The sequence below is a fragment of the Alligator mississippiensis genome, chromosome 11 (assembly GCF_030867095.1).
Source record: "Alligator mississippiensis isolate rAllMis1 chromosome 11, rAllMis1, whole genome shotgun sequence".
In the NCBI taxonomy this organism is placed as follows: domain Eukaryota; kingdom Metazoa; phylum Chordata; order Crocodylia; family Alligatoridae; genus Alligator; species Alligator mississippiensis.
Window position 1 is genome coordinate 17,146,723 of NC_081834.1, and position 26,482 is coordinate 17,173,204.

General features: G+C 40.3%; 1 protein-coding gene across 4 annotated transcripts in view; it reads right to left on the reverse strand.

The window, feature by feature from the left end:
- The window catches only part of EFL1 (elongation factor like GTPase 1), a 178,374-nt gene that overhangs the window by 123,673 nt on the left and 28,219 nt on the right, over nucleotides 1-26,482 (reverse strand). For 3 of the 4 annotated variants that reach the window (XM_019477647.2, XM_019477649.2, XM_059714628.1), the window contains 3 exons: nucleotides 18,201-18,260; nucleotides 2,992-3,143; nucleotides 1,596-1,774 (listed from right to left, as the gene is read on the reverse strand). In XM_019477647.2, the coding sequence (XP_019333192.2) occupies nucleotides 1,596-1,774; nucleotides 2,992-3,143; nucleotides 18,201-18,260 (391 nt within the window). The remainder of the gene's footprint in view (nucleotides 1-1,595; nucleotides 1,775-2,991; nucleotides 3,144-18,200; nucleotides 18,261-26,482) is intronic. The other variant, XM_059714627.1, reaches the window with a different exon arrangement.

Here is a 26,482-nt window from a genome sequence, read left to right on the forward strand (position 1 = left end):
AAAGAGTGAAAATTGAATAATTGAGAGGGGAAGGAATTTTTAGTCAAAGCAAAAGTATGGATGATGAGAACCTGACTCTCATTTTTAAGAAGGCAGAAAATGAGAACTATACATATGCACTTTCAGGTTGTCTTTATCATGATAAAATGGCAAAAAGGGATTAGAGCTCAATTTTTTCTTTAAATCCTTTGCTGCTTATCTTTAAGCCACTAGACTGGGTTAATTTTACCATCTCAGGGAAAAAAAAAAACACATTATAGCCATCAAGTTAAGGTTTTTTATTAGGCTTTTTTTACCAGTAAAATCAAAGGGCGCTCCATTATGAATGGATCCACTCAAAAGAAAATGTGGATGTGGTCCTTTGTTGAATAATTACTTAAACCTTACCCTAGGGCAATCTATACCTCCCATTTAGGAACAAAAAAACAATCAACATATGCACAAAAGTAATCTCCTATATATCTAGGCAAAAATCTCAGTTTTCACAGATTAAAGTTCAGACATTCTGATTTAAAAACCACCAAAATTTAAGTATTAGCAACAAGTTGGCACCTAGATAACATACAGCAATCAGATAAAAGTCAACTGATTGATATCATCATATGAGTGTTACAAGTCACATAAAAAATAACTAATGTAACTTTTAACACACAATATATAGATTATATGCAAGCATACATTCTCAAATGGACATACAGGGCATGTAAAGCTACCAATAAATTTCCATTCTGAGATGAGGTTGTTAATAAATCGGTAAGAGATTTTTATGGAAAAGAAAAAGTAATCTCAAAATCTTAACTCCTTTAACTGTGATACTTTGCACAACGGGCATCTACATAAGACACTTACCACTAAGCTGCCTAATTAGCATTGCAGTAAAGCATCTCCGTCTACACATGCAGACATATTAGGCCGGAGAAAACAAATTAACTTTGCCGTAGGTTATTACTGCCCAATTTGAGTCCTATCTTATGGCAGAGTTATTTACTTTGCCACAATGCACATGTACATGGCTAGCCCTGACCTGTAGCACCCTCGTGCCCCAGCCAGCACCTCCGCAGCACACTGAGCAGGGGTGGACCAGCTAAAAGCTAACACCCTAGGCCCTGTCAGGCAGGGCTGCGCAGCCCTGGCTCAACATGCTGCAGTCCTTGGCACACATGTAAACACTGTGCCTGGGAGCAATAAACCCCGACATGAACTGCATCAAAGTTTATTGTGTCATGTTCATTGCACATGTAGATGCACCCACAGAGAGACACACAACTTTATTCAGAATTCTGTGCGTATCTACACAAAAATAATTCTCTTTTGCTACATCTACCTGTATAGCACGGGATGGATGCTACTTAAATTACAAGAGACTTTCACCTTAGCTATAATCCCAGTTTACAATTTTGTGATTAAGGACATAATGCAAAACAGCCCTTATTTTTAGTCTAACAGTAAAATTCTGGATACTGGTTTCCTAATTCACTCAGGTATTTTTTAAAATTCCACGCTAAATTATAACGAACGGCATCTGAAAGGACGTTCAAGTTATCAAAGTTAAGAAACAGTATCAAATTAAGCTAACATTCACTATCACATTTTACCTTGTGCAAAGATTCGGAAGGATCATATTTTGGTCCCAGTACAAAGATCTTTTGCCCTTTTCGCACCACACCACTGAACACTCTAGCAAAGGCAATGAAAGACTCCTTGTTGTCTGCTTCCTGTTTCACAGTTTTCAGAGTCATGACCTCTATTTGACTGGTCAGCTGCTGCTCATCACCTAATCAAAGTTAAAAAATAATGAAGTGGAAAACAGTTTTCTGTAGTATTTTGAGAAAAAAAAATACTAATCAATCATGTAGAGTCCACATTGTGAAGGCACATTTGGAGAAAGTAACTCAAGGTTTGGGCCTCATGAACACAATTTTTGTAGCAATGTAACTGTTTTGGTTGGGGTTTGATCTTGGCTTTTTCCCACGAAATAGTTATACTGGTATAAATCTAGCAGGGTTATATTGGCATAGAGGTGCTTTACATTGATCTATCTTAAACTAATATCCCTTTTCATGTATAGTAATATCTATACTGGTATAACCTACCCTTACAGCAACAGCTACCTCAAAATTAGTAGTACCCAACTCATTCAACCCTGCTGCTGCTCTCCAGCCTCCGTATTTCCAGACCCATGGGGAGCCCTGCAGGCTGGATGACTCAGCTCTGTGGGCTGGAACTTGGTCAGCCCAGCTCCAAAAGGCTTACTGCTTTAATTTAAAGCATAACAATTGTGTGTGTACATGAGTCTTAAGAAAAAAGCATGACCTAAGAATCACAAGTTCAAATTCTCTCTGGCAGAAATCTGAACAACAACAACCACCAGACACTTTTAAATCAGACAAATTAAATATTTACAGGAACTGAAGGACATTGGTCATAACAGTTAGCACCACTAACAACTAGGATTAAACTTTTCACTTATCTATAATCATGTCTATGTACTAGGTTATTTCCATACAACCACATCTGAATTAAAAAGGTAAGAGTAGTACTGACTGATTGATATGATTAGCTATTTACTTCAACTTTTCTCCCACTCTTGCACATTTTTCTCCTCTCTCACTCCATCTCCAAGTTCTTCCCTTTACTTCCCTCCCTTTTTATCCATGCTGGATCTTGCTAATCCCACTTCCTTGCTTTTCTGTCTACTGAAACTCCTCTTCACTAACCCCAACACAAGCATTTAAATAGCACACACAACAAATTGTGGTGCTAACAGAATATTTATAAATCATCACTCTGCAGGCATCTTTTAGACCATTTTGTTACCTTGTATGTGCCTTGTCTATACAGATTGTAAACTCTTTAAAACTGGGACTCTTATTCTTCGTACAGCACATAGCACAAGGGAGTCCTGCCCTTGTTTGGCCCCTATGCACTATAACGAAGTTTAACCCAATGAGAAAAATGCATAGCAAAATTCAGTCCCGCTGTGTATGATACCTTTTGTCTCACCCGTCTTCCCAGTTGTTTCAGGTGCGTTTCCACAAAGGGCCTTTTCTGGTAGCTCTTGGCTTTGAATAGCTGCCAATTTTTCTGCATGCCTTTGTCTTGCAAGCTCCCGCCTTTGAGCAATTTCTTCCTGTGTTAAAGGCCTAGACACAACTTAAAATTATTAGCATTTGGAATACTAATTTTCAAATAAATTAAATCAAGATATATGCAATGCTATGTCTGAGGTAGGCAAAAACTAACTCAATTTCCAAAGTTTTATTCACGGTTTGTTACTGAGGTATTTTAAAGGAGTAATAAAATATCCCATTCTTCTGCTCCACTAAGGAAGACTCTACAAAGATTTATATTTATACTTCTGGCATGAAATAAACTGACCTGATTTACAATAGTTCTATGAATTATCATATTCTAGTTGAGTAAGTATGCAAGGGTTAAAACATTTACTTCCTCTTATGAAAAGTGGCATTTCACATTAATATGTTAGAATTATAGCTGTGAATAATACAGACAAGTAATCTAATCTAGAAGCAGTTATACTAAACCACCACCACCACCAAATTGCAAAATGAATTAATTTATATTCAACCAGTAGGAAATATTTTCTTTTTAAGATTACCTGTACCTTTTTTAAATCCAACTTTAATTTCTTAGATAATACTGCAAACTAATGAGAGAAAAAAAGGTTTTGCTTGATATATCAGCCCTCATATCTGGTGAATATACACCTTAAATAACATGCAAAGAGTATAATTAAAAAAATTAGACCATAAACAACTTTAAAAAAAATTCTTACAATGCATCTTGGATGCAATACTAGCTTTAGCGAAATCAATGGCAGTTTTTCCTTCAAGTCCAATAGGAGCAGTTTCTCCTCCTGCATTTATATTTCCTTCATGCACTATTAGATATGCAACACAACTCAAAATCAAATATATTCCTAATAAGTTCTACGTGGTATTCAAAAGTCTCATGAAGTAAAGAGAGTTGGACTTAAACAACCAAACAAAACTAATAATCTGGCATTATTTCAATTTAGTCTATACTGGGCATTTATCTTTAAAAAAAACCTTTTTCTTCTTTTTTTTTTTTTTTTTTTTTAATAAAAAGGGATGAATTACAAAAAAAATAAAGATGACTGACCAGAAAAGCCTAGATTTCTTGAAGACCTAATGTCACATCATAATTCCTTTCAAAGGGTAATATAGGTACAACTGTTCTTAAATGCAATATTGCTAACATTTTTACAGAGCTATGGGTGATTTAAGTTTACTACAAAAGAATTCACTGCAGTATCATATATCATTTCAGTCTCTCAAAAAACCTTCTGATGATAAGTTTTGCCACCCTCCCCTCTTCCCATGAAGCCTCTCTTTGATGCAGTCATGAGCTGGGTGCCTCCCAGCTCCAATGTTCTTAGTATGGCTGGCCCAACTGCAATTTGTATCTGCAGAGCATTTCTTCCCAGGATGCTATGAGCAATAATGACTAAAAACAGCTTCTTCTAAAACAGAGTCCATTCCATACAGAATGTACATAGCAAGCAAAGGTTTCTATGCCTACATCTTGCCCTTGCCATCTCTGTTAAAGCTTTGGTAATCCTAAATGGCTCAGAATCATGCCTCAGAGCTGCTATACACTTTGTCTATGTCTAGGCAGAAAGCAGCAGCAGCCTTCATGTAGTTTCTCTCTCCTTAAGCAGCTGCTGCCTGGTCCTTCCTTTACTGCAGTGATTCATAACAGAGGTGCACCGATACATCAGTCCAATATCGAATCGGTACCCATATGAAGAAAATTGTCTTCAGATATCGGCCTGATGAGACCGAAAAATACCCTGCTGCGCGCAGCTGTAGCGCAGCACAAAGCAGAGCCAGCAATGTAGAGAGCTGCCTCCAGCTGGCAAGAGGGGAGGGAAGAGGCATAGGGGGCAGATCATTGGCCCCTCATGGTGAGGGGGCAGGAGCAGGGGGCAGGCGCTGCCCAGGCGGAGGGCGGCACAGGACAGAGACATGGCTCTTGGGAGAGGAGGCGGTTCCCACCACTGCTTGCACCCCAAGAGGGCGGGGGTGGGAGGCATGTGCCCCCAGATCTGCGTGGCACGGGGTGGGCGGCAGCTGTGTGGTGAAGTTGGAGCCGGCACTGCGCAAGGCTTTTCTTGCTGGCGGCTGGGCACAAAGCAGGCTCCAGCGGCACTGGGAGGAGGCTGCAACCACCTCAAATTTTGCTGCAGCTCCGCTCCCAGTCCCGCACCACTGCCCACCGCAGCCCCGGCTTTTCTTGGTGCTTGGGTGGTGGTGGGGCATTCAGCCAGGACTGCGCCAGGGCAGAGCTGGGAGCAGAGCTGCGGCAAAATTTGGGGTGGATGCAGTCTCCTCACAGCACCGCCACAGCCCGCTCCAAGCCCAGCCCCCGCCAAGGAAAGCCCTGCGCAGCGCCAGCTCCAGCTCCACCCCACAGCTGCCGCCTGCCCCGCCCCACAGACCCAGGGCCACACATTCCCCACACCCCCCACCCTCCTGAGGTGCAAGCAGCAACAGGAGCTGCCACCACCCCATGAGCCATGCCCCCTCTGCCCCCCCGGGCAGCACCTGCCCCTACCCCCTCCCTCACCGCAGAGGGGTGTTAATCTGCCCACCACGCCCCTTCCCTCCCCCCTCCCCTTCCACCACACCCGACTTACCACCTGATGGCAGCTGTATTGGATTCTGTATGAGTGTTGGACAATATGCCTCCTTAAATATCAGCTATCGGTATCGGCCTCCAAAACGTCTGTCGGTGCACCCCTAATTCTTAATACTTCTAAACTCAAGGGACCCCTCGCAAAATACCAGCTCTTAATTTTTATTCATTTTGGTTGCTTGCAGACATTAAAAAAACCCAAACAAACCACGCTTTACTGGAAGCAGCAGCATGTTACTTCAACCCGGCTCTATAGCATCTGCGTACACTGAGTGCTTCAGTGGGGTTTTTCAGCTCTTCAGTATTAGCTGATGGACTCCAATATAGCAATTAGATAAAGGCACCAAAAAAGCCCCACTAAAACACGTAGTGTATACAGACATTGGGCAAGCCAGGTCCAACTAACGTGCTGTCTCTTCTGGGCATGTGCTGGACTTGGTGCAGGGATGCACTGAGTTTAAAGTAAAGCACTAGTTTTGTTTGGTGTTTTTTTAACATCTTCAAGCAGTCATTTTGACTACAGAAAAATAGTAGAGCAATTCTTCTATTGCTAAGAACTCAGAAAGCCCACAACATGTCAGAATGTTTTCGACACTATGGATTTCATTTTGAAATCCCAGCGGTTATCTTGTAAATCATATTAGCACACCTAACAGTGCTAATACGGTGTGGCACCCTGAGACACCCCTGATAGAATTTAAAGGCTTCCCAAGGTGCCATGGACCCTGGTTGAGAATCCCCGCTTTACTGTCTGGACAGGGTATAACATATTAGTCCTTTTTTGATTTAAGCCTTAGAAAAAAGGGTGCCTTGACCTTGCTAAAGACAGGCAGGTAGGTATTTCCAAATTAACAGCTGACCAAATAAAGACCTATCTGCAATGAAAGAGTATACATGAATGATAACGATAATAATCATCCATTATTTATTGAAATTATACCCTAGCACAAGGGTGCAAAAAAGAGGGAAATTATCAACAGTATTGGTGGCCAGGCAGAAAAGGTAAGAACCAATCAAAGAGTAGCTTCAGTCAAAACGATGGCTTATGTTTTAAACTTTGGAAGTAAATAATGCACATTTTTAATGAAAGAGGCTCTATTGGAGAAGTTTAAAAGCCAAAAAGCATTCCTAAATTACATGACCAACTGTTTTCTTATGATAGCACTATGTTCTCAATTTTGAAAATGTTAATGTTTTCAGCCATGAGATGGAAGGATATACAGTATCTTTGGCACATTAAATGTTCTTAGTACACAAGCAATATGGGGTGATGTGGCAGGGATTATAATCACACTAACTACATAAGCCTATCTGATCAGAGAATACTTCTCCTGAACTAAAATTCTTATGCAATATTATTAACATGTATTTAAAAAATGGACAGATATTAAAGCCCAATGGAAAATAAAAAGCACGCATTACACAGATCCCCAATAGCCTCTTTAATGCAAAGTGAAAATCACAGTACGCAGCTGTGCTTCAGTTCTCACAGATTTTCATGAAGATGATTTAAAGACAGTGATAATAGAAGTGCAAACAAAATCAGGATTTTTCTGAAAAGATACAAACAAAAATACAAAGATGAAAAAGTGGGAGAAGTGAACAATGCAGATCAAATTAATCCCATTTTTACTCCTTATCACTTTTTTCCCTCCTAGCTCATCTGAATAAGCAATAACCTAACTGGTATTAAAGAAACCTTCAATCAGTTCTAGTCTTCCTGCCTGTTACTGTCCAATATCATCAAACCACCTTTTTCTATGGAGGCTAAGCAAAAAGAAAAGTCTATTGCATTACATCCCAGCATGCTGGATCCTCCTCTGAGATGAGGCATAAAACAGAATGCAAACTTATTCTTCAGACAGACACTTGTTCAATCTACTGCATAAAAGGCCTACATTGTACCATTCTTCCCTTTTTGAAAACTGGTACATTTTTTAGTTTTGAATTTTTATAAATTTAATATTTCTAAATATTTAGTTGGTCTAATAAAATATATCACATATACCCAAAGAACCTTGTCTGCCTGTGTCCTTAGACCAACACAGCTACAACCAACCTTAAAGCATGGAAGATATTGAATTTTGCCATTTGAAATGGAAACATCACGGCATGAAGAAGAAAGAAGCCAAGCTCAACAGTGACATATATTTCCTTAGCCTATCCAAGAAACATATCATTCCCAGAGGATTAAATATATACGATTCTCTGACTACTACACACAACTCCAAATATGCCTACCAACTATGCAGAACTTCAGAAAAAGACTTAGAAATTATCTCCTTCACATAACCTACTTCAAAAGAGATCAATTCAAGAAGGAAACCAACACATGCTACAACAACTTAAAAGAGATAAAATACAAATACCTTCTTAAACATTATGCAACATATACAAAAAGACTACTAAAGATTTTCTTTAAAACATCCTTTCAACATAAAAAGAAGAAATGGAACCAATTACTACAGGAACAACTTTCCCAGCCACTAAACAACCATCAGAGAAACAACACCAATACCATAAAACATTCCAACTTCATACCCAATGAAGCTGAAGGAACCAGTCAACTCTCAAATATTGGCACTCTCTCCATGAACACACTCACCAAACTTCCTGTGGCCCAAAGCACATCAAATGGACCCAGACCATATCAGGACAAAAAATGTAAAATCTGCCAGCACATCAACACATGTAAAACCTGCCTCCACCAGTCACGCAATAACTACACCCCACAACAGAACCATCAGCATTCCTGCATCTTACACCTGCACCTCCAGAAATGTAATACATCTCATCCAGTGCACCAAATGCCCAGATGGAAAATATGTAGGAGAAACCAAACAACTGTGCACCAGAATGAACGCACACCAAAAATCTATCAAAGACAAAAATACCCAATTATCTGTGGGTACACCCTTCTCACAAGACAACCACTCTCTCTTCAGTCTCTAAGTTCTAATCCTCAAAGGGAATTTACAAAACAGCTTTCGTACATAAGCCTACAAATTTCACTTCATAAATCTAGTGGATACAAAAAACCATGGACTAAATATAGACACTGGATTGATGGCACATTATACTGCCTGCCATCTGATAATCCCAGGTAACCTGTCTGCGTTTTACCAGCTATATTCTTTCTCCCTGCTCCCCACTTATCTCTCACCTTTTGTCTCCCATTCCCTGAGATCCTCACTGCCACATATTTGCATTTTCACAGACCTGCATTATGCATGTTAGCTACTATTATACCCAGGAGAGCACACAAACTCCAACAGTGCCTCCCTGTGCAGAAGTGGAGGGTGACAACAGCCCAGACCTATTGTGAGACAGTTTGGATGCGTGATCTAGAACAGTTTTACCAGAATGAGTTTCAGAGGACTAGCCAAGAAGAAGTAAACAAGACATTCCTATTGGTGGCCAATACAATCTTTATACCCTACTATTATGTATTTTGCATCTAGTACATATTTTACAGACAAGTTACTTTAGAAATGCTTTACAGAGTTCTAAGTTTTATTTGAGCTCTTCTTGGAACTTGTAGAAATTACACTTTTTAATATATGTACCTATTAGTTACCACAAATCCAACAGTATAGAGACAGAAGGGCAAGAAAGCTATACTTAATAAATGTATTGATTTATTATTCATGCCTCATCTTGCAGTGTCTTTTTGATATCATATTTATACCTGTCACTGGTTCAATAATGAACATTTGCCTCCTTAGAATTTAGGTTAGAATGTAGAGGTTTCTGGCTATTTTGTGGAACAGGGTTTGCTTGAAATCTGAAATACAGGTGAAAATACTTAAGGGTTTGGAATGCTTGAATAATTCCCAGAAGACAGAGCAGTGGCTTGGTTTATAATGATCCCATTTGACTACACTCTTACTCAAGTGCACCAAGGATCCAGATATACTAGATACCTCGGAAAGAGATTATCTGGCAAGAAAGAGGAAGAGGATGCTGGTATTTCTGCCACAGTATTACCGCAAGAATCTGTCTAGCTCTCAGCCATTTACAAAGCATACCAAGACATTTCAAGGTCCATAGCGGGGCTCCATACCCCCTAGGGCCTTCTCAAGTACCCCCTGACAACCTCTGCCCTAAAGAAAAGATATTTAAGTTTGTCAACCTTCGATCCTTTTACCCCGTTACAGTATTTTGTCCCTCCCATACCAGTAGCTGGGAATGTTTGGCATTGTCCAATGCAAATGACTTAAAATGCTCATGGAGATCTCATTAATGCTTGCTACATTGATACCCAGGGCCTGCACTCAACCTTTCAGTTGTTTACACCGTACTGAAAGCTTGTTACATTGTTATTCAGCATGTAGTCCCACAACATACAAAATGCACTTTACTAGACAGGAAAAGTGGACTAGACAGAACACCAAGACTATTATATAAATCAGCTGAATCTATCATAAACCTATCCCTTGAAAAATGTATAATAACTGTTCAATATGGGAAAGTAATTATGTGGAACATGTGATGTCCATTCCTCTAGTGCAGGGGTGTTCAGCCTCCAGCCCTTGGACCAAATCCAGCCCATGGACGCCATCTGTCCCACAGGGATTAGAAAATTTGGCAGGGGGTTGTGGGGAGGGGAGCTCTGCATGGTCTGCCTGGGCCAATGCCATGGAGTGGGGTCAGGCCTGGGCCCAGTACCCACATCCACCCTTCCTTCTTTCTTCAAATCAGGCCAAGCTTCTCCTCATTTCCATGCCCCACAGCCCTGATACAGGACACTCTGCCCTGCACCTCCTCCCCCCAATCCCCACGTGCCTGGATCAGAGCCAGGCAGCTCCACACATCCAGATCAGGACTGGGCCACTTCCCTGCCTCTCTTCCAGGACAGAGGGATCACCACAGCCAGATCAGACACCCACCACACTGGCCTTGCATACTGGATCGAGCCCACCAGCTAGATCCAGCCCAGGGACAGATTTAGCACCACACATTTGGCCCACAAGGAAAGAAGTTTGGGCACCACTGTCCTAGAAAATTGAATCAGAGAGCAACTGCTTGAAACAAAATGGCTCCCTGCCATTTAGTGGTCAGATGTTGTAACAGTGCTTACAGTAGGCAGCTAGCTTGGCAGAGCTGATCATGTGTCTATCCATTATCATGGAGTAAGTTTACTATGAGGTAAACTCCAAGTTACATTACTTCTTAGAAATCCTGCCATGTATTCACCCCTCTGACTGCCTTGCCTCCAACATCACCTTGAAACTGACATGACTTAGTCTGTTTCAGGACTCTTGACAGCAAAACACTGACAACATTTGGGATGGACTAGAGGGGTTAACTATCCATCTTACATCAGACAGTTTTCCAATTGGGCCCAGTACTGCAGTTTAGCTTGTAGTTTGCTGTGTTGAGAAGGTACTTTGTTAAAGAGGTGCATACAGAAGACAAAGTATTGGTGCAAAGGATAGCCTACTTGCTATGTATTCAGTTCCCAGCTTCACCATTTACTTGGGAAATCTCTCTGTGATACAGTTCCTCCATCTGTACAGTAGATAACCTGTCCTCCTATGAATGTGGAGGGAAGGGGCTAAGCGACTGCAAGGCACTCAGACACTTTCGTAATAGGAATAAATGCGTATCCAAAATGCAGACAGGTCATTAAAAGGGGACAGAGTCAAGTTTTCAGTGAAGAGTGTGGTAATAGTAGCATATACAAAAGGGTAGTATCATCACATGCTTTAACTTACAATCATAGAACCAAAGAAAATTAGGGTTGGAATCAGGAGGTCATCTAGTCCAATCACCTGCTCAAAGCAGGACCATCCCTAAGGATATCACCCCAGCCACGGCTTTGTCTAGCCACATCTTAAAAACCTCCAAGGATGGAAATTCTACAACCTCTCTGAGTAAACTGTTCTAGTGCTTTACTACCATCCTAGTGAGAAAATTATTTTTAATATCTAACCTAAACTTCCCTTGTTGCAACTTGAGACCATTGCTCCTTGTCCTGCCACCACTAAGAACAATCTAGCTGCATCCTCTTACAAACCATCCTTCAGGTAGTTGAAGGCTGCTATTAAATTCCCTCTCACTATCCTCTCCACTAGACTAAATAAGCCCAGTTCCCTTAGTCTCTCCTCAGAAGTCATGTGCCCCCAGCCCCATCACCATTTTCATTGTCCTCCACTGGATTCTTTCTAATTTGTCCATATACTTTCTGTAGTGGGGGGCAAAAACTGAACACAGTACTCCAGATGTAGCCTCACCATTGTTGAATAGAGGGGACTAATCACTTCCCTTGCCCTGCTGGCAACACTCCTACCAATGCAGCCCAGGATGCCGTTAGCCTTCTTGGCAACAAGGGCACACTGCTGGCTCATATTCAGCTTCTTGTTCATTGTAACCTGCAGGTCCCTTTCTGCAGAACTGCTGCCCAGCCAATCAGCCCACAGCCTGTACCGGTGCATGGGATTGTACTGTTCTAAGTGCAGGACTTTGCACTTGTCCTTGTTGAACATTATGAGATCCTTTTTGGCCCAATCCTCCAATGTGTCTAGGTCTCTCTGAATCCTAGCACTACCCTACAGTGTATCTACTACTCTCCCCAGCTTGGTGTCATTTGTACACTTGCTGAAGGTGCACTCTATGCCATCTTCCAGGTCATTGATGAAGACATTGAACAAACCGGCCCCAGGACCAACCCCTGGGGCACTCCACTTGATACCAGCTGTCAACTAACCATCTAGAAAATGATTACTACTCTGAGCCCAATATTCCAGCCAGTTTTCTACCCACCTTACAGTCCATTCATTCATCCAACCCATACTTCCTTAGCTTGCCTCTGAGAATGTTGTGAGACTGTATCAAAAGCCTTGCTAAAATCAAGGTATACCACATCTGGTCTCCCCACATCCACAGAGCCAGTCATCTCATCATAGAAGGCAATCAGGTTGATCGGGCATGTCTTCCCCTGGCGAGTCCAAGTTGACTGTTCCTAATCACCAGCTTCTCTTCCAAGTGCTTAGAAATGGATTCCTTGAGGTCTGCTCCATGATTTTTCCAGGGACTGAGGTGACGCTGACTGGTTTGTAGTTCCCTGGACCTTCCTTTTTCCCTTTCTTAAATATAGGCACTATGTTTGCTCTTTTCCAATCATCCTGGACCTCTCCTGATAACCATGAGTTTTCAAAGACAACGAGTGGTGAGTGGCTCTGCAATCACATCAGCCAGTTCCCTCAGCACCTTCGGGTGCATCCCATCTCGTCCCATGGACTTGTATATGCCCAGCTTTTCTAAATAGTTCCTAATCTGTCCTTTCACCACTAAGGGATGCTCACCTCCTCCCCAAACTGCACTGTGTGGTGCAGTAGTCTGGGAGCTGCCCTTGCTTGTGAAGAGCAAGTCAAAAATGCATTGAATAGTCAGCCTTTTCTGCATCCTCTGTCACAAGGTTTCCTCCTCCATTCAGTAAGCGACTTGTGCTCCCCCTGATCCTCCTCTTGCTACCAAAATACTTGTAGAAACCCTTCTTGTTGCCGTTCACATCCATTGCTAGCTACAACTCCAGTTGCATTTTGACGTTCCTGACTTCATCCCTGTATGGCCGAGTAAGGCTCTTATAGTCTTCCTTAGTTATTTGTCCAAGTTTCCACTTCTTATAAGCTTCCTTTTTGTGATTTAGTTTACTGAAGAATTACCTGATAAGGCCCAGCCCCCGCCTGCTCCCCCACCCCTCCCGTCCCCCACCTCCCCATGGCTGCCCTGCCCACCCCAGCTCCCAGCCCTTTAAAGAAAAGCCACGGTGCTCACCAGGTGCCCCACAATCAGACAATCCCCGCTGCCCCACGTTAAATTCCCCATCTGGGCCAGCTCTGGCCCTTTAAGAAAAAAAAACAAACAAACCAAGAAAGCCCCCAGGACTCACAACTCCTGCAGTGACCATGAGGCTTCGGGGGACTCGTGCAGAGCCCCCCACGTGGCGCTGGGCAGCAGGGATCACCCCCCACCAGCAGGAGTGGTGAATGCGGAGTTTTTCTCAGGTTTTTCCTTCTTAAAGGTCCAGAGCCACAGTGGGTAGAGGGGTCAGGGGGCTCGTGCAGAGCCCCCCATGGAACTTGGGGCAGCAGGGATCACCCCCCTGCCCGGCAGCACCTGCTCAGGGCTTTTTTGTCTTTTTCCAAAGGCCAGGAGCTGGGGTGGATGGGCCTGGATGATTTGGAGATTCGGCGGAATTGATTCAAGACAGTGATTCAAATCACTGAATCAAATCACTGTCCCCTGAAATCAGCCAAATCCGAAGCGAATATTAGCCACTTCGCATAGGTCTACTCCCTAGTTGTTTGTCCAAGTTTCTACTTGTTATAAATTTCGCACTTACTAGCTCTTGTTGGTTCAGATAAGGTATGCTATATCTTATAGAGCTGTGGAAAGCTTCGGTCCCTGATTCGATTTGGCGGAGATTCGTCCTGATTCGGTGGCCAAATCTCCAAATCCGAATCAAATCAGAGGACCCTTTAATCTCTCCAAATCAATTTGGAAACCTCCAAAATGATTCAGAGAGATTTGGAAAGATTTGCAATTCAGACACAGACACAGCTTTAAATGTTTTTTATACATACCTCTAGGTAGTGGGGGCTCTGAACACTGGGGCAGATGCAGCATCTCACAGAAGCACAGGGGGCCTCCCCAGCATGCTCGGCATCAGTCCCAGAAATGGACCAGAAGCACTTCCAGTCCACTTCCTGGTTCACCGGGCAGTGCGCAAAGGGAGCCTCCCGCGCCCCTCCCACTCGGCGACTGGTACCTCCTGGGTCTGGGGGGTTACCCGGGGTTCCCCTGCGGCTGATCACTGAGCAAGGGGTAATGGGGGTCCCACCCCATGTGCACCCCGGCAGACCCAGAAGTGGACCGGAAATACTTCTGGTCCACTTCTGGGTTCACTGCTGAGCACACTGGAGAGCCCCCCGCGCTGCTGTGGGACGCTCCATGAGCCCCAGCACTGCAGCGATCATGAGCCACGCTGCTACCTCAAAGTATGTAGAAAAAAAACTTTTAAAGTTGTGCCTGTGTCTGAATCAGTATCAAATCTTCAGATTTAGATTCAGCCAAATCAAACCAGGGACAGTGATCCGAACCAACAGATTGAATCACTGTCCCTGATTTGGACCAAATCCAAATTGAATAAGGCCCATTTCGCACAGCCCTAATAACTATTAAAAGATAAAACTGTATCCATCAGCAACTCTGCTTGACCCCTCCCCACTCTAGCACAAAATCTGGCAGAAAAACAGAGAAAGTTGCATCCTACAGATTTTGTGCATTTCCAACAGCTTTAAATCAGGCATGAGTGCACCCAGAGCCAATTGATCTGGTCCATGGGCACAGTGAAAATCTTTCAGTTAAAGATGTTCCTAAATCTTCATACTAAAAGACTGTAGCTCTTACAAGATCTAATCAAAACATTCTTTTCAAGCAAGTTTTAAATTGGGAATTTTATTAAGTACATTTCAATTGGTCTTTGACATTCAGAGAAAGAAATTAGTCAATTTCTCCCATAAGTCCTGGTTAAAAAGTCATCCTAACTATAAAGTTGCTATCAGGGATCTCCAATAATTTCCAACACACCGACTGACTTCTGCAAATGTCTGTAGCTCCCCTATAAAATCATTTGACTCTACCCAGTCTGTAGTTAAAATTATTTTTTTTAAAGAGGGTCCAAAGGCAATTGGCTTCTGTTCTGGTTAACTTCCATGAGGTCAGGAAGACAGGTGTAATCCTAGCTATCAAACTAAGTACAGACCTGCCATCTGTACATGAGAAAATTGCATGGAGTCTTCTAACAGAGCTGTAGCCATGTGGACTGCTTCATGATTCAGCTGAATTACCAGAGCTTTTCAGGTTGACACCTGGTGCTCCAAACTTCTGATGAATAGCATCGTTAAATAGAAAACTTTTAAAGGGCAGTTTGCATTCATTGCAATTCAACACAAGGACACAACCAATAGTTTTCCCATCTTTTAACCTCAGAACATATTCAAGAACCTGATCCAAAAAATATAGGCATTCCAAAATTACACTCCTGACCCAAACAATGATTTAAACATGCACATACTTGAATTTTTGTTCAGCAACACTTTAAAAGCAATGAAAAAATACTTTTCTGTTTCTGCAATAGATGATTACAAACTTTATACAGCTCGTAGTAGGAATAATTAGGTGTAACAATAAATGAGCAACTGAAAATAATCCAGATTAATATTTAAGTAAGTATAAAACATTACAGTGGTGTTATAAAGCTGATGCAGAAACGTAATCATTTTTCCCACTTTATACTGTACAGTAGCAGACAATTTTTCTCATGTGATCTCAATATTTCAGTACTAAGATGGAAAGTATCTGCTCAAAAGCTTATTTGATCCACATATAAAAATTGTATGTTTATATATAATAAAATATAAGCATATGTTTTGTATGCAAGAAACACCTATAAATGTGTCGTGATAAATAAAAAGAAAGGAAGTCAATATCTGCTTTAATACTTTTGTAGGACACCAAAATCTATTCCCTATGTAATCTCTCAATTACTTAACATCCAGTGATCTACATTCAACCCATGAATAAAAATCTTTTCTTTAGATCAGTGCCAGGTGTCTCAGTTGGGCACAGATATAGCTTGTCTCCATACAGCTGTTGGAATACTTCAAAGCAACCATGTTAAACATGTTTTTCCCCTTCCCTTTTATGAGACTATTTTGCTTTATTAATTATATAAGTAGGTGTCATTCCCAATGTTAGCTGATAACTCTAACAGCATGTTCAGTTGAAAATTGTTAAAAATCTATTAGAAATGACCATTAAAATAAGTACAAACAACTACTGTAATCCAGGAAAAAAACTTCTGCTCAGCATGGCAAACTGTAGTTGGATTACAAGGCAGAAAGTTCTTTAACTGAAAAACACAGAATCATAGAAAATCAGGATTAGAAGGGACCTCAGGAGGTCATCTAGTCCAACCCCCTGCTCAAAGCAGGACCATCCCCAACTAGATTATCCCAGCCAGAGCTCTGTCTACCCACATCTTCAAAACCTCCAAGAATAGAGATTCCATAGCATCTCTGGGTAACCTGTTCCAGGGCTTTACTACCTTCCTAGTGAGAAAGTTTTTTCCTAATATCTAACCTAAACTTCCCTTGCTCCAACCTGAGACCGTTGCTCCTTGTTCTGTCATCTGCCACCACTGAGAACAGTCCAGCTCCATCCTCTTTGGAACCCCCTTCAAGTAGTTGAAGGCTGCTATCAAATCCCCCCTCAGTTGTCTCTTCTCCCAACTAAAAAACCCAGTTCCCTCAGCCTCTCCTCAGAAGTCACATGCCCCAACCCCTCACCATTTTCATTGTCCTCAACTGAACTCTCTCCAATTTGTCCATATCCTTTCTGTAGTGGGGGGCCCAAAACTGAACACATTGCTCCAGATGTGGCCTCACCAGTACTGAATAGGAAGGGAATAATCACTTCCCTTGATCTGCTGCCAATGTTCCTACTAATGCAAGCCAGTATGCTGTTACCCTTCATCACAAAAAGGGCACACTGTTGGTTCCTACTTGACTTCTTGTTCACTGTAACCCTCAGGTCCTTTTCTGAAGAGTTGCAGCTTAGCCAGTCAGCTCCCACCCTATACTGGAGCATGGGATTGTTCCATCCTAAGAAGGACTTTGCACTTGTCCTTACTGAACATCATAAGATTTCTTTTGGTCCAATCCTCCAATTTGACAAGATCTGGCCGACTCCTAGCCCTACCCTCCAGCATATCTATTACTCACTCCAGGTTGGCATCATCTAAAAACTTGCTGAGGGTCCAGGCCATCCCATCTTCCAGGTTGTTGATGAAGATATTGAACAAAACCAATCCTAGGACCAACCCCTGCTGCTAATTAGACCCTACCAGCTGCTAACTAGACACTGAGCCATTGATGTTGGTGGTCTCCTTTTGAGCCCAATTATCCAGCCAGTTTTCTATCCACTTTAAAGTCCATTCATCCAACCCATACTTCCCTAGCTTTCTAGTACAAATGTTGTTGGAGACCATGCTAAAATCAAGACATATCACCTCCACTGGTGGTCTCTCCATATCCACAGAGCCAGTGATTTCATGACAAAAGACAATCAGGTTGGTCAGGCATGACTTTGTCCTTGGTAAATCCAAGCTGACTGTTCCTAATCACCTTCTTTTACAGTGCTTAGAAAGAGATTCCTTGAGGACCTGCTCAGTGATTTTTTACAGGAACTAGGGTAAGGCTGATTAGTCTGTAGTGCCTTGAATCCTCCTCTTTCACTTTCTTCAAGATGGGCACTATATTTGCTCTTTTCCAATTGTCCAGGACTTCTCTCAACCACCACAAGTCTTCAAAGGTAATGACCAGTGACTCTGCAATCACATCAGCCAACTCCCTCAGCATCCTTTGAAGCATTGCGGCCAGTTCCAGGGACTTTTATACATCTAAGCTTCTCTAAAGAGTCCCAAATCTGTTCTTTCACCACTATTGGCTGCTCACCTTCTCTTCAAACTGTGTTTCCAGGTGCAGTACTCTGGGAGCTGACCTTGCCTGTGAAGACTGAGGTAAAAAATGCATTGAATACTTCAGGCTTTTCCACATCATCCGTCACTAGGTTGCCTCCCCTATTCAGTAAGGGACCCCCACTTTCCCTGATATTCCTCTTGTTGCTGACATATTTGTAGAAACAAATGATAGTTTATTTATGAGATGGTGAGTGCTTATACATTTTAGAGCTTCTTAACTGTTCTCTCTTCGATAACATCCATTTGAAGCGTTAGTTGAAGCACAGGCATGTTGTACAGTGTACATTTCTTTAAAATGAATCTTTAGGGAAAATCAGAAAGGAAAGCAAGTGCACTAACAAGTATACAACAGCCTGTTGATTCAAAACATGCAAACAAGCTACTGGCAAAAAACAAAGAAGCAATTATCATAGTAATTTCATGCAGAAATTGTAGGATAAAGTGCCAATTTCACAGTGACATCTAAGGAAATGTCCCAATTTCATGCAGACTGAGGAGAAAGAAACACAATTTCATATCATTTTGAGGACAGGATATTATAGGACCCATATCATCTGCTGTAGTCCTGAAAAAGGTAGAGCCCTATATAATTTTAATGTGGGCAGCTTATTAGTTCTGTAAGTTACCTTAATATTCAGCTAATAGTAAAAAAGTGTGTGCTGGAGCTTGTGTACTTGTATAAATTGTTTAACATCCTCTAATATTTATACATCAGATTCTACAATGCTATTTTAGGATTTGACCCTGGCAAACAGCAGTGGCTGGGCTTATGTTCAATCAACGTTTTGCAATACACGGTAAGATTTACGAAACAATTAGAGGGGCAAGAATGGAAAATGATCACTACAAGCTATTAAACAATAGTCTCTATATATTCCCATCTTACATTAGGATAGAGCTCTCAAAATGAACACTGTTCCAAAGCAGCAACTTAGAAACTGCAAAAACCCTAGCGCTTGCAACTAGATTCACTGAAAGTCTTATTAATCGTCTGGATTTGTAAGCCAGTGTTTAAGAAACACACAAGAACAAACTGGCACCAGATAGAGAGCATAAGTTAGATTTCTGATCTCTGAAAATTAAGCTATTTTTCATGCACGCTAATGTTTTAACAGCCAAAGAACTTCGTTGAACTAGTAAAAGGACAAACAGTATGCCTTCTGTTCTTAAAATGATTTAATGTTATGCTACAGTAGTGTGAATGTAGATTGCTAGGTTCACAAGGAATGCCACTTTCCAGCTTGATAATGGCTGCCAGTAGCAGGTGCAAATGAGGCAATTTTAAGCAAAGCTTCCTACACCTCCATTAGGAAACATGTTTCATAGACAACATATGATTTTCAGTCTGTCAGTTTCTAAAATGTTGTATTAAGAAAAATGGTAAGCATTAGTTTCGATGTTATTTCTACAAGGAAGGCAATATATATGAAAAAAAGATGAAGCACTTCGGTTTGGTGAACTCAGGCCCTCATTGCTGAATACCTGATTACAACGTATTTTGCATCTAATTAAGATGCTGATTTTTTAAATACATTTGAGGTACTTGAGATTTACCAAATTAGATGATTTAAGCTGACAGTGTGATAAAATGCTAGGCCCAAGCCATTCCTAACAGTAACCTGAAGAATTTATCAGAGAATTCCAGTGTTGTTTATAATGCTCTTCTCAAAAGTCCATTCTATGAAATGAGTATTGAAAAAAATGCTTTTTTTTCTTGGCACTGAGAAAGGCTAATCTGCTATGTGCCAGAGAATATACAAGCTAAAGAGCAACTATAAGAAACGCAGTGAGTGACACAAAGAAACAGTTGCATGAATGAAGAGAATGTGATTTTCCACACCAATTTTAGGTTCAAAATTAGACAAGTCTAATTGTGTAAAACATGACATGCCTATATTGATGCTGACCCTCCAAAATGCTGTTATATTTTCACTGCCTGACTACAGTTTTCCTCTGGAGTATTAGGAATTAACATGATTTCAATGACTTAATCAAATTTGTCCCAGCTACCTTTTACTTGAGCACAAAACGTCTATAACCAAACTTACTATCCACACATGCTTCACCCTTCAGATTTCCCTAAAAAGGAAATATTCCTCTCCTCTCCTCCCTACCATCATTTTTAAAATTTTGGACAAGAGGAATAAAGAGTACTTATGCCAAAAGCTGGGTATAACAATAATTATTCCTGGCTCAAATCTTGCTGGGGTTGGTGAAAAATATTACATTCAAGTTATTTGATTATAATAAAAGATATATTTGATTATAATAAGAATTCAAGCAGAGTATTGTATGTACGCCCTTCAAAGCAAACTGACTGTACTGTTTTGCCAGATAGCTGTTTTATAGCAGAAAAAGATGGAAATTTAATTCCAGAAAGAATAATACAAGGCAATTATATGCTGTCACTAGCTGTGGATAACTGGTTGTTAACTTACAAGTCACTCTAGGTATCTTAACAAGCTGAGCCTCACCACAGACAAACAAAAACAAAGGCTGGGAACACGCATTCTAATGAACTGAGAGAACTCTCTGAGGTTTGTTTTCCTGGTAGAAAAAAACAGCCAGAGACCCTTGAACAGTCAAATCCTGAGCCCCTGAGGAGCAGAAACCTTGCAGTACTGATGACATGTAGTCAGAGGGCACGCTTCTCAGTGTGCTCTGCAGGCTCCCTCAGCCTGCCTGGAGACAAATGGCAGCAGTGAACCACGCAGCCCTCATTGGCTGACCCAGACTGCTCAGACTCAACCTGTGCATCCCTGCAGCACAATGTGGGGATTGTGAAGGGGGTGTGTTCTGCTCCCTGTTCAGCTGGAGCAGTGGAGTGCAGGCCAAGAGCACACTGCTCCCCTGGGGATTGAGGGCAAAGCACCCTGGGATGCTGGAGGACTGTGCTGTGGCTTCTCTCAGAAGAGAAACTGTCAGACATCTGCTCTACCAGAAGAGATTTAACCCTGGTTGTTCCCAGGTTCTCTCCCCTAGAGCAGCCATTTTTGTTCTGGGAGAAAAACCCTGAAAACCCTGACCATATTCTAGAAGGCATACAAAAAAATAGAACTCTTGGTTCCAAAATGATACCTTTTATTAGGCCAACTGGGAAATCGCAAGAAAACTGTCCTTGTTCTGCAAGCTTTCAGGATCAAAGTCCCTTCGTCAGGCTCTGGGAAAAGTTGGTATGGTACAAGATGGTAAAAAGTCCCCACAGGTAGGAAATAAAGACGAACATAGCTACCAAGTACACCCCTGACCATACTCTATACACTTGTGGCTTCTACTGGGAAAGCAGCAACTGAACATCTGTATGTGACCCACATCTGTTGCTAACTACCAGAGTCAAAGGACTGTTTAGAAAAGCTTACCTATAAAGATAAGACTAAAAAAAAAAAAGGACTCTATAACTAAAGTCCCTGTCTTTTGCAATGGGATTAATTGTTTAAATCAGCCAGTGATTTTGATGTGAAATCATTAATACAGCCTAATCAGTAAACCCCTTGTTTTTGATAATTAGCAGTCTTGACAAAAATAAAATATATGATTTATCAATAACATTAAATTTTCAGCCTTATTAAATAATACACTATTAAACAGGATATAATAATCATTCTAATGTGAATGAAGAGATTCATATTACATTTACTTTAGATAACAGAGAGAAACATTTGGGATTTTATCAGCATGATTGCTAATATACACCAAATTTTTCATGAGGGAATTTATTATAATCATTACCTACTACTTGCAATACCTGCTCTGAAAGCTTAATTTTGTGAGATAATCCAAATACTCCTGAAAAAAATTACTTCCAAAGCTTTCTCCACTAGCCATCCATTACTTGACAAACTATTAGATAGGTGCAAGTTTTTCTAGAAGATTTACACCTGCAGTTTGCTTGGCATAGATGTATTGTTTGAGGCTTTACAGACCAGGCCAATAGCACTCAGAATTACATCTGCACTTTCTGAAACAAGTCCACTTTAACATGTTTTTTCCTACCTATGTTCACATGATGCTATCTTATTTTGTTCACCTAAAAAGAGAAAACATAGTCAACAAATCACACTAGGGCAAGCATCCTTTGTGCCTGACCACCATTTACATGATACCATAAAGCTAGTCAAACATGTTACATACCAAGTCAAAAGGTGGTAAGGCTGCTGAAACAGGCTATTCCTTTACAATGGTACTATCTTCGAGGATAAAATGTGTCATGTTTATACATATACGAAAGTACATAAAAAGGAGAAAGATTAACAACTAAGGAAAACAAAAATGACCAAAGAAAAAATGTGGGCTTAAAGTCATAGAAGAGGAAGAAAGGAAGAGATTCACAAACCTTAGGAACCCAGGTGCAATTTACAGCATAGGCCTAACAATTAACATTTTCCCAGAAACATTACATTTTGGAATTCACCTTTTGAGTTCAGTTTAGGTAAAAGTTGGCAGGACTTTTGTGAAATATCCTATCCTGTAAGGGGGTTTAATCCTACTAGAAAAAAAGCATTTTTGATGATTCCACAAACTTAAAAGTGATGCAAGTGGCACTGTAAATGTTAAAATGTGTGGGCTAAGAAAGGAATCTAGTGATGATATGGAATATAAAATAGTAAAAAAAAAATTAGTTACACAAATCAAGACTGGGTAGAACAAAAATTTGGCAGAAACTCCCTTAGCCCGGGGGGGGGAGGGGGGGGAATTATATTTCTTGTTTACAAATTGTCGCTTATGGTAATTTCTTCTTCTGGCCACCAGGGCATCTACCATGGGTAGACACAGCAGGAAACCATTTCAAAAAGGTCAGTGCTGTACTAGCTGAAATATAAATAGGAGCCATCCTGCCACATGTTCAATACACAACTGCTAAACTGATAAAACAGCAGGATAGCACCATCTAGTGTTCAGATTCACAGTCAATAAATCCAGTGCATCAGTCCCCCAATGCAGATGATTGTTTTGACTGATACTCTAAAGGAAAATACTTTGTATATAATACCAGAAAGAACAAACAGGTAATCCACCGCTCTCTTTGCAAGTTACCACCCAAGAACATATTAAAAAGTGTAAAGTTAAATGTTTCACCTCAAACTAATTTCAGTTCTTTGCCACTGAAACTGTATCTGAGGACATTTTGGAAAGGAAAGAGTCTAACGGTCATCATTCTGAGGTTACCCTTGATAATTAAACATTTGAGTTCTTTTAAAACCAACTGCATTAGTAGAGAGTTTAAATCTACCTATACTAATTGGAAAATCTCATAGTTATATCCTGGCTTGGAACCAAGTATTTTTCATATAAGGTTCATATAAACCTCCAGAGTCCATCACCAAGCAGGCATCTAGATGATTATATGATTATATTATACATATATGTAACAATATTAATCCTATGGCTTCAAATAATGTACTCAACAAACATTAAAACCTGTGCTTTACATGTATGAAGCTTCTGCATCATGTTAGCAGTAAAATAAAAATTAAGGAATATTACTATGCATAATCCACTGGAAGAACTAAGTCCTCGTGGAAAAATAAGTAAAACAAGGATAATTCCATTTGCTTAATTTACCACTATTAAACTTATACTTTCAGCTGGGCATGATAAACGATGACAATGAAAACATTTTAAGTTACCAAGCACCAACTGAATTCTTTATCATTATTAAGGAATGAACTTGGACAAAATTTATTTAATAGGTACTGGAATGCAACACTGTAATAAGAGGTGTAGGTTGTAGCCATGTTGGTCCAAGGACACAGGCAGACAAGGTTCTTTGGGTGAATCTGATATCTTTTATTAGACCAACTTAATAAAAATAATAATAAAAGATATCAGATTCACCCAAAGAACCACTGTAGTAATATTTTCATTACCAAGACAGTTTTCAAATATTAGTACAGCAATGAGCAACATAAATTCCACAATAAGGAAGACTGAGTATATGATAATTTTGAGTGAAATAGTAATAATAAATAGTAATTTAGTTAACAGGACAAATATATTCTATATCATTCAATCTACAGTGAAAAGCTGTCATAGTATTCATGAAGGTGTTACTGAACAGAAAAGTCAACTCCATCTAAAATGCTCTAGTGGCTCAGTTTACATGGATAGAAATTTAAAACAAATCCCATTATTATAAACTTCTCAGGAAAGTCTACTTCCCCTGAATATAAAATGAGGTATTACATTATTCAAAATTTTGAAAGGCTTTAGCTGAAACAGTCATAAAATGTGTATCAGGATATACATGAAATCATGGCAGCTCCAACCCCTGGTGCAAATTACACAGGTATTAAGCAATAAAAGTTATCACAAAAAAACCCTTAAAAGCATTTAAAAATTGGAACAGAGCTAACTTCTCAAAGTACTGCATTTACCCTAAACAAAAAGCACTATAACTCAACCATATTATCAAACAATGATCCTTGAACAACAGACACTATCAGTTCCAACTGCCCTAATGGCCATAGCAGAAGCGCTCACGTTATGGCCCTGTCAGATTCTAATGAATCTATGAATTCTGCTAAATACCTGTCATCAAATCTCAGACTGGACAAAAGAAGAAGGTATTGGGATACCAAATGGATTTGGGCAGGCAGAAGTCTCTAAGCTAACACCCTGCTCCGATTCAGAGAGGCATGAGCTTTCATAGGCAACAACCTACTTTATCAGTTACCGACATGAAAGCTCAGACCTCTTTGACCACTTCGACCCTTGCGTGTGCCTTGCCAACTTCTGCCTGACAGACTGACAAGCCTAGCCATCTCTGTGCATATGGGTTTACAGTAATAATTTTGTTTTGCAAACAAACGCCTTTTTAACATATTTTTTAAAACTAAATATTTAAACTGATTTTAAACATGCACACTAAATTTTCAAAATATATGAAACAATAACAGCCTTAAATGTATCCAACATTTCTCCTCCTTGCTCCAAGTATTTGACTCATTTTAAGAATAGTGATTCCAGGGTGGAAAAATTGATTTTTTTTATTTAAATTATAATTAAGTTTTCCTTTTTAAAAATAAGCCACCTTAAAATGAAATTTGAATGTAATATAGTATATGTTAAGGTATTTATTTAGTATAATTATTAAATGCTTTAAATAAAGCATGTTAAGTCAAAGGGCCTCTACTAAAACCTGTGGAGTTAAAGGCTGATTTTCTTTTATATACAGAATGAGGGGGAAAGCTTCCAACTTTTGAAGTCAAGCCTTAAAGATATAGCACAATATTTCATGTATTAGGAGCCTGATCCCGCAAGGATCGGAACTACTGGATGCAAAGGATCAGCAAAGTCATCACAGGTGTTGGAACCTGGCCCCTGACTCCACCAGACACTATCATATGTACTCCTTGATAAGGATTATCCACTGAGTCCACCTGGATGGTATCTAACTCCTGTTTTATTCTCTCTGAGCCCCGATTAGTTCAGCTCTCAAATCATTAATATTTATGATTCAGCACCCACAATGGAGGCTTATTCTCCAGCTCATGGGAAAACAACCATCTACTCAGTAACTACCAACCTCCTGCTTCTTAATGTTTCTGGGTACTTCAGTTAAATGCTTTTCTTGGTCCCTTCGAATATGTACAGAGACGTAAACATTAACTTTTCAAGTGCTCTATCCATGCCTCTAAACTAAAATACCATAGCACACAAGACCAAAGGGTTCCAATAGCAGAACCCCTGGTTTCTCTTCAGATCCAATAGCAGAAAATATGGTTTATTAGGGTGAGAGGGAGAAGAGAAGGGGAAAGGGTATGACGCATTAGTCACAGGGAGAAGAAATCTTGATTTGCTGTTAATTTCTGGTGCAGAGAAAGGAGATGGAGCATGCAAAGCTGAAAAAAACTGATTGGGAACTAAAAAAAAAAAAAGCAGGAAAGCTTGTTTTTCATTTCCAGTCTATGAATAAAAAAAAAGGGAAGAAGATGAGATTGATGGAGTTCTAAAAATTGAAAGAGAGGGATTAAAATTTTTCAAAACATTAAAAATTATGACTAAATCTTAAGCAAGTAGGAACTCAAGCTCAAATGACTTTTACATAGGCATTTTAGAAAATTTTTCTCAGAGTGAGCTGAAATAATTGCCTTAAATTTAGTAGCCACAGTTCAGACTTCTAACACTATAACAGTTAAAACTAGTGTTTAATAAATTAGTTAGTTGTAAATGTGTACCATATTTTGATTAAAAACAAAGTTTCTGTACCCAAAACATTAAAATTTGGTTTAATAAATTTGAGGTTCCGGTTTTGTG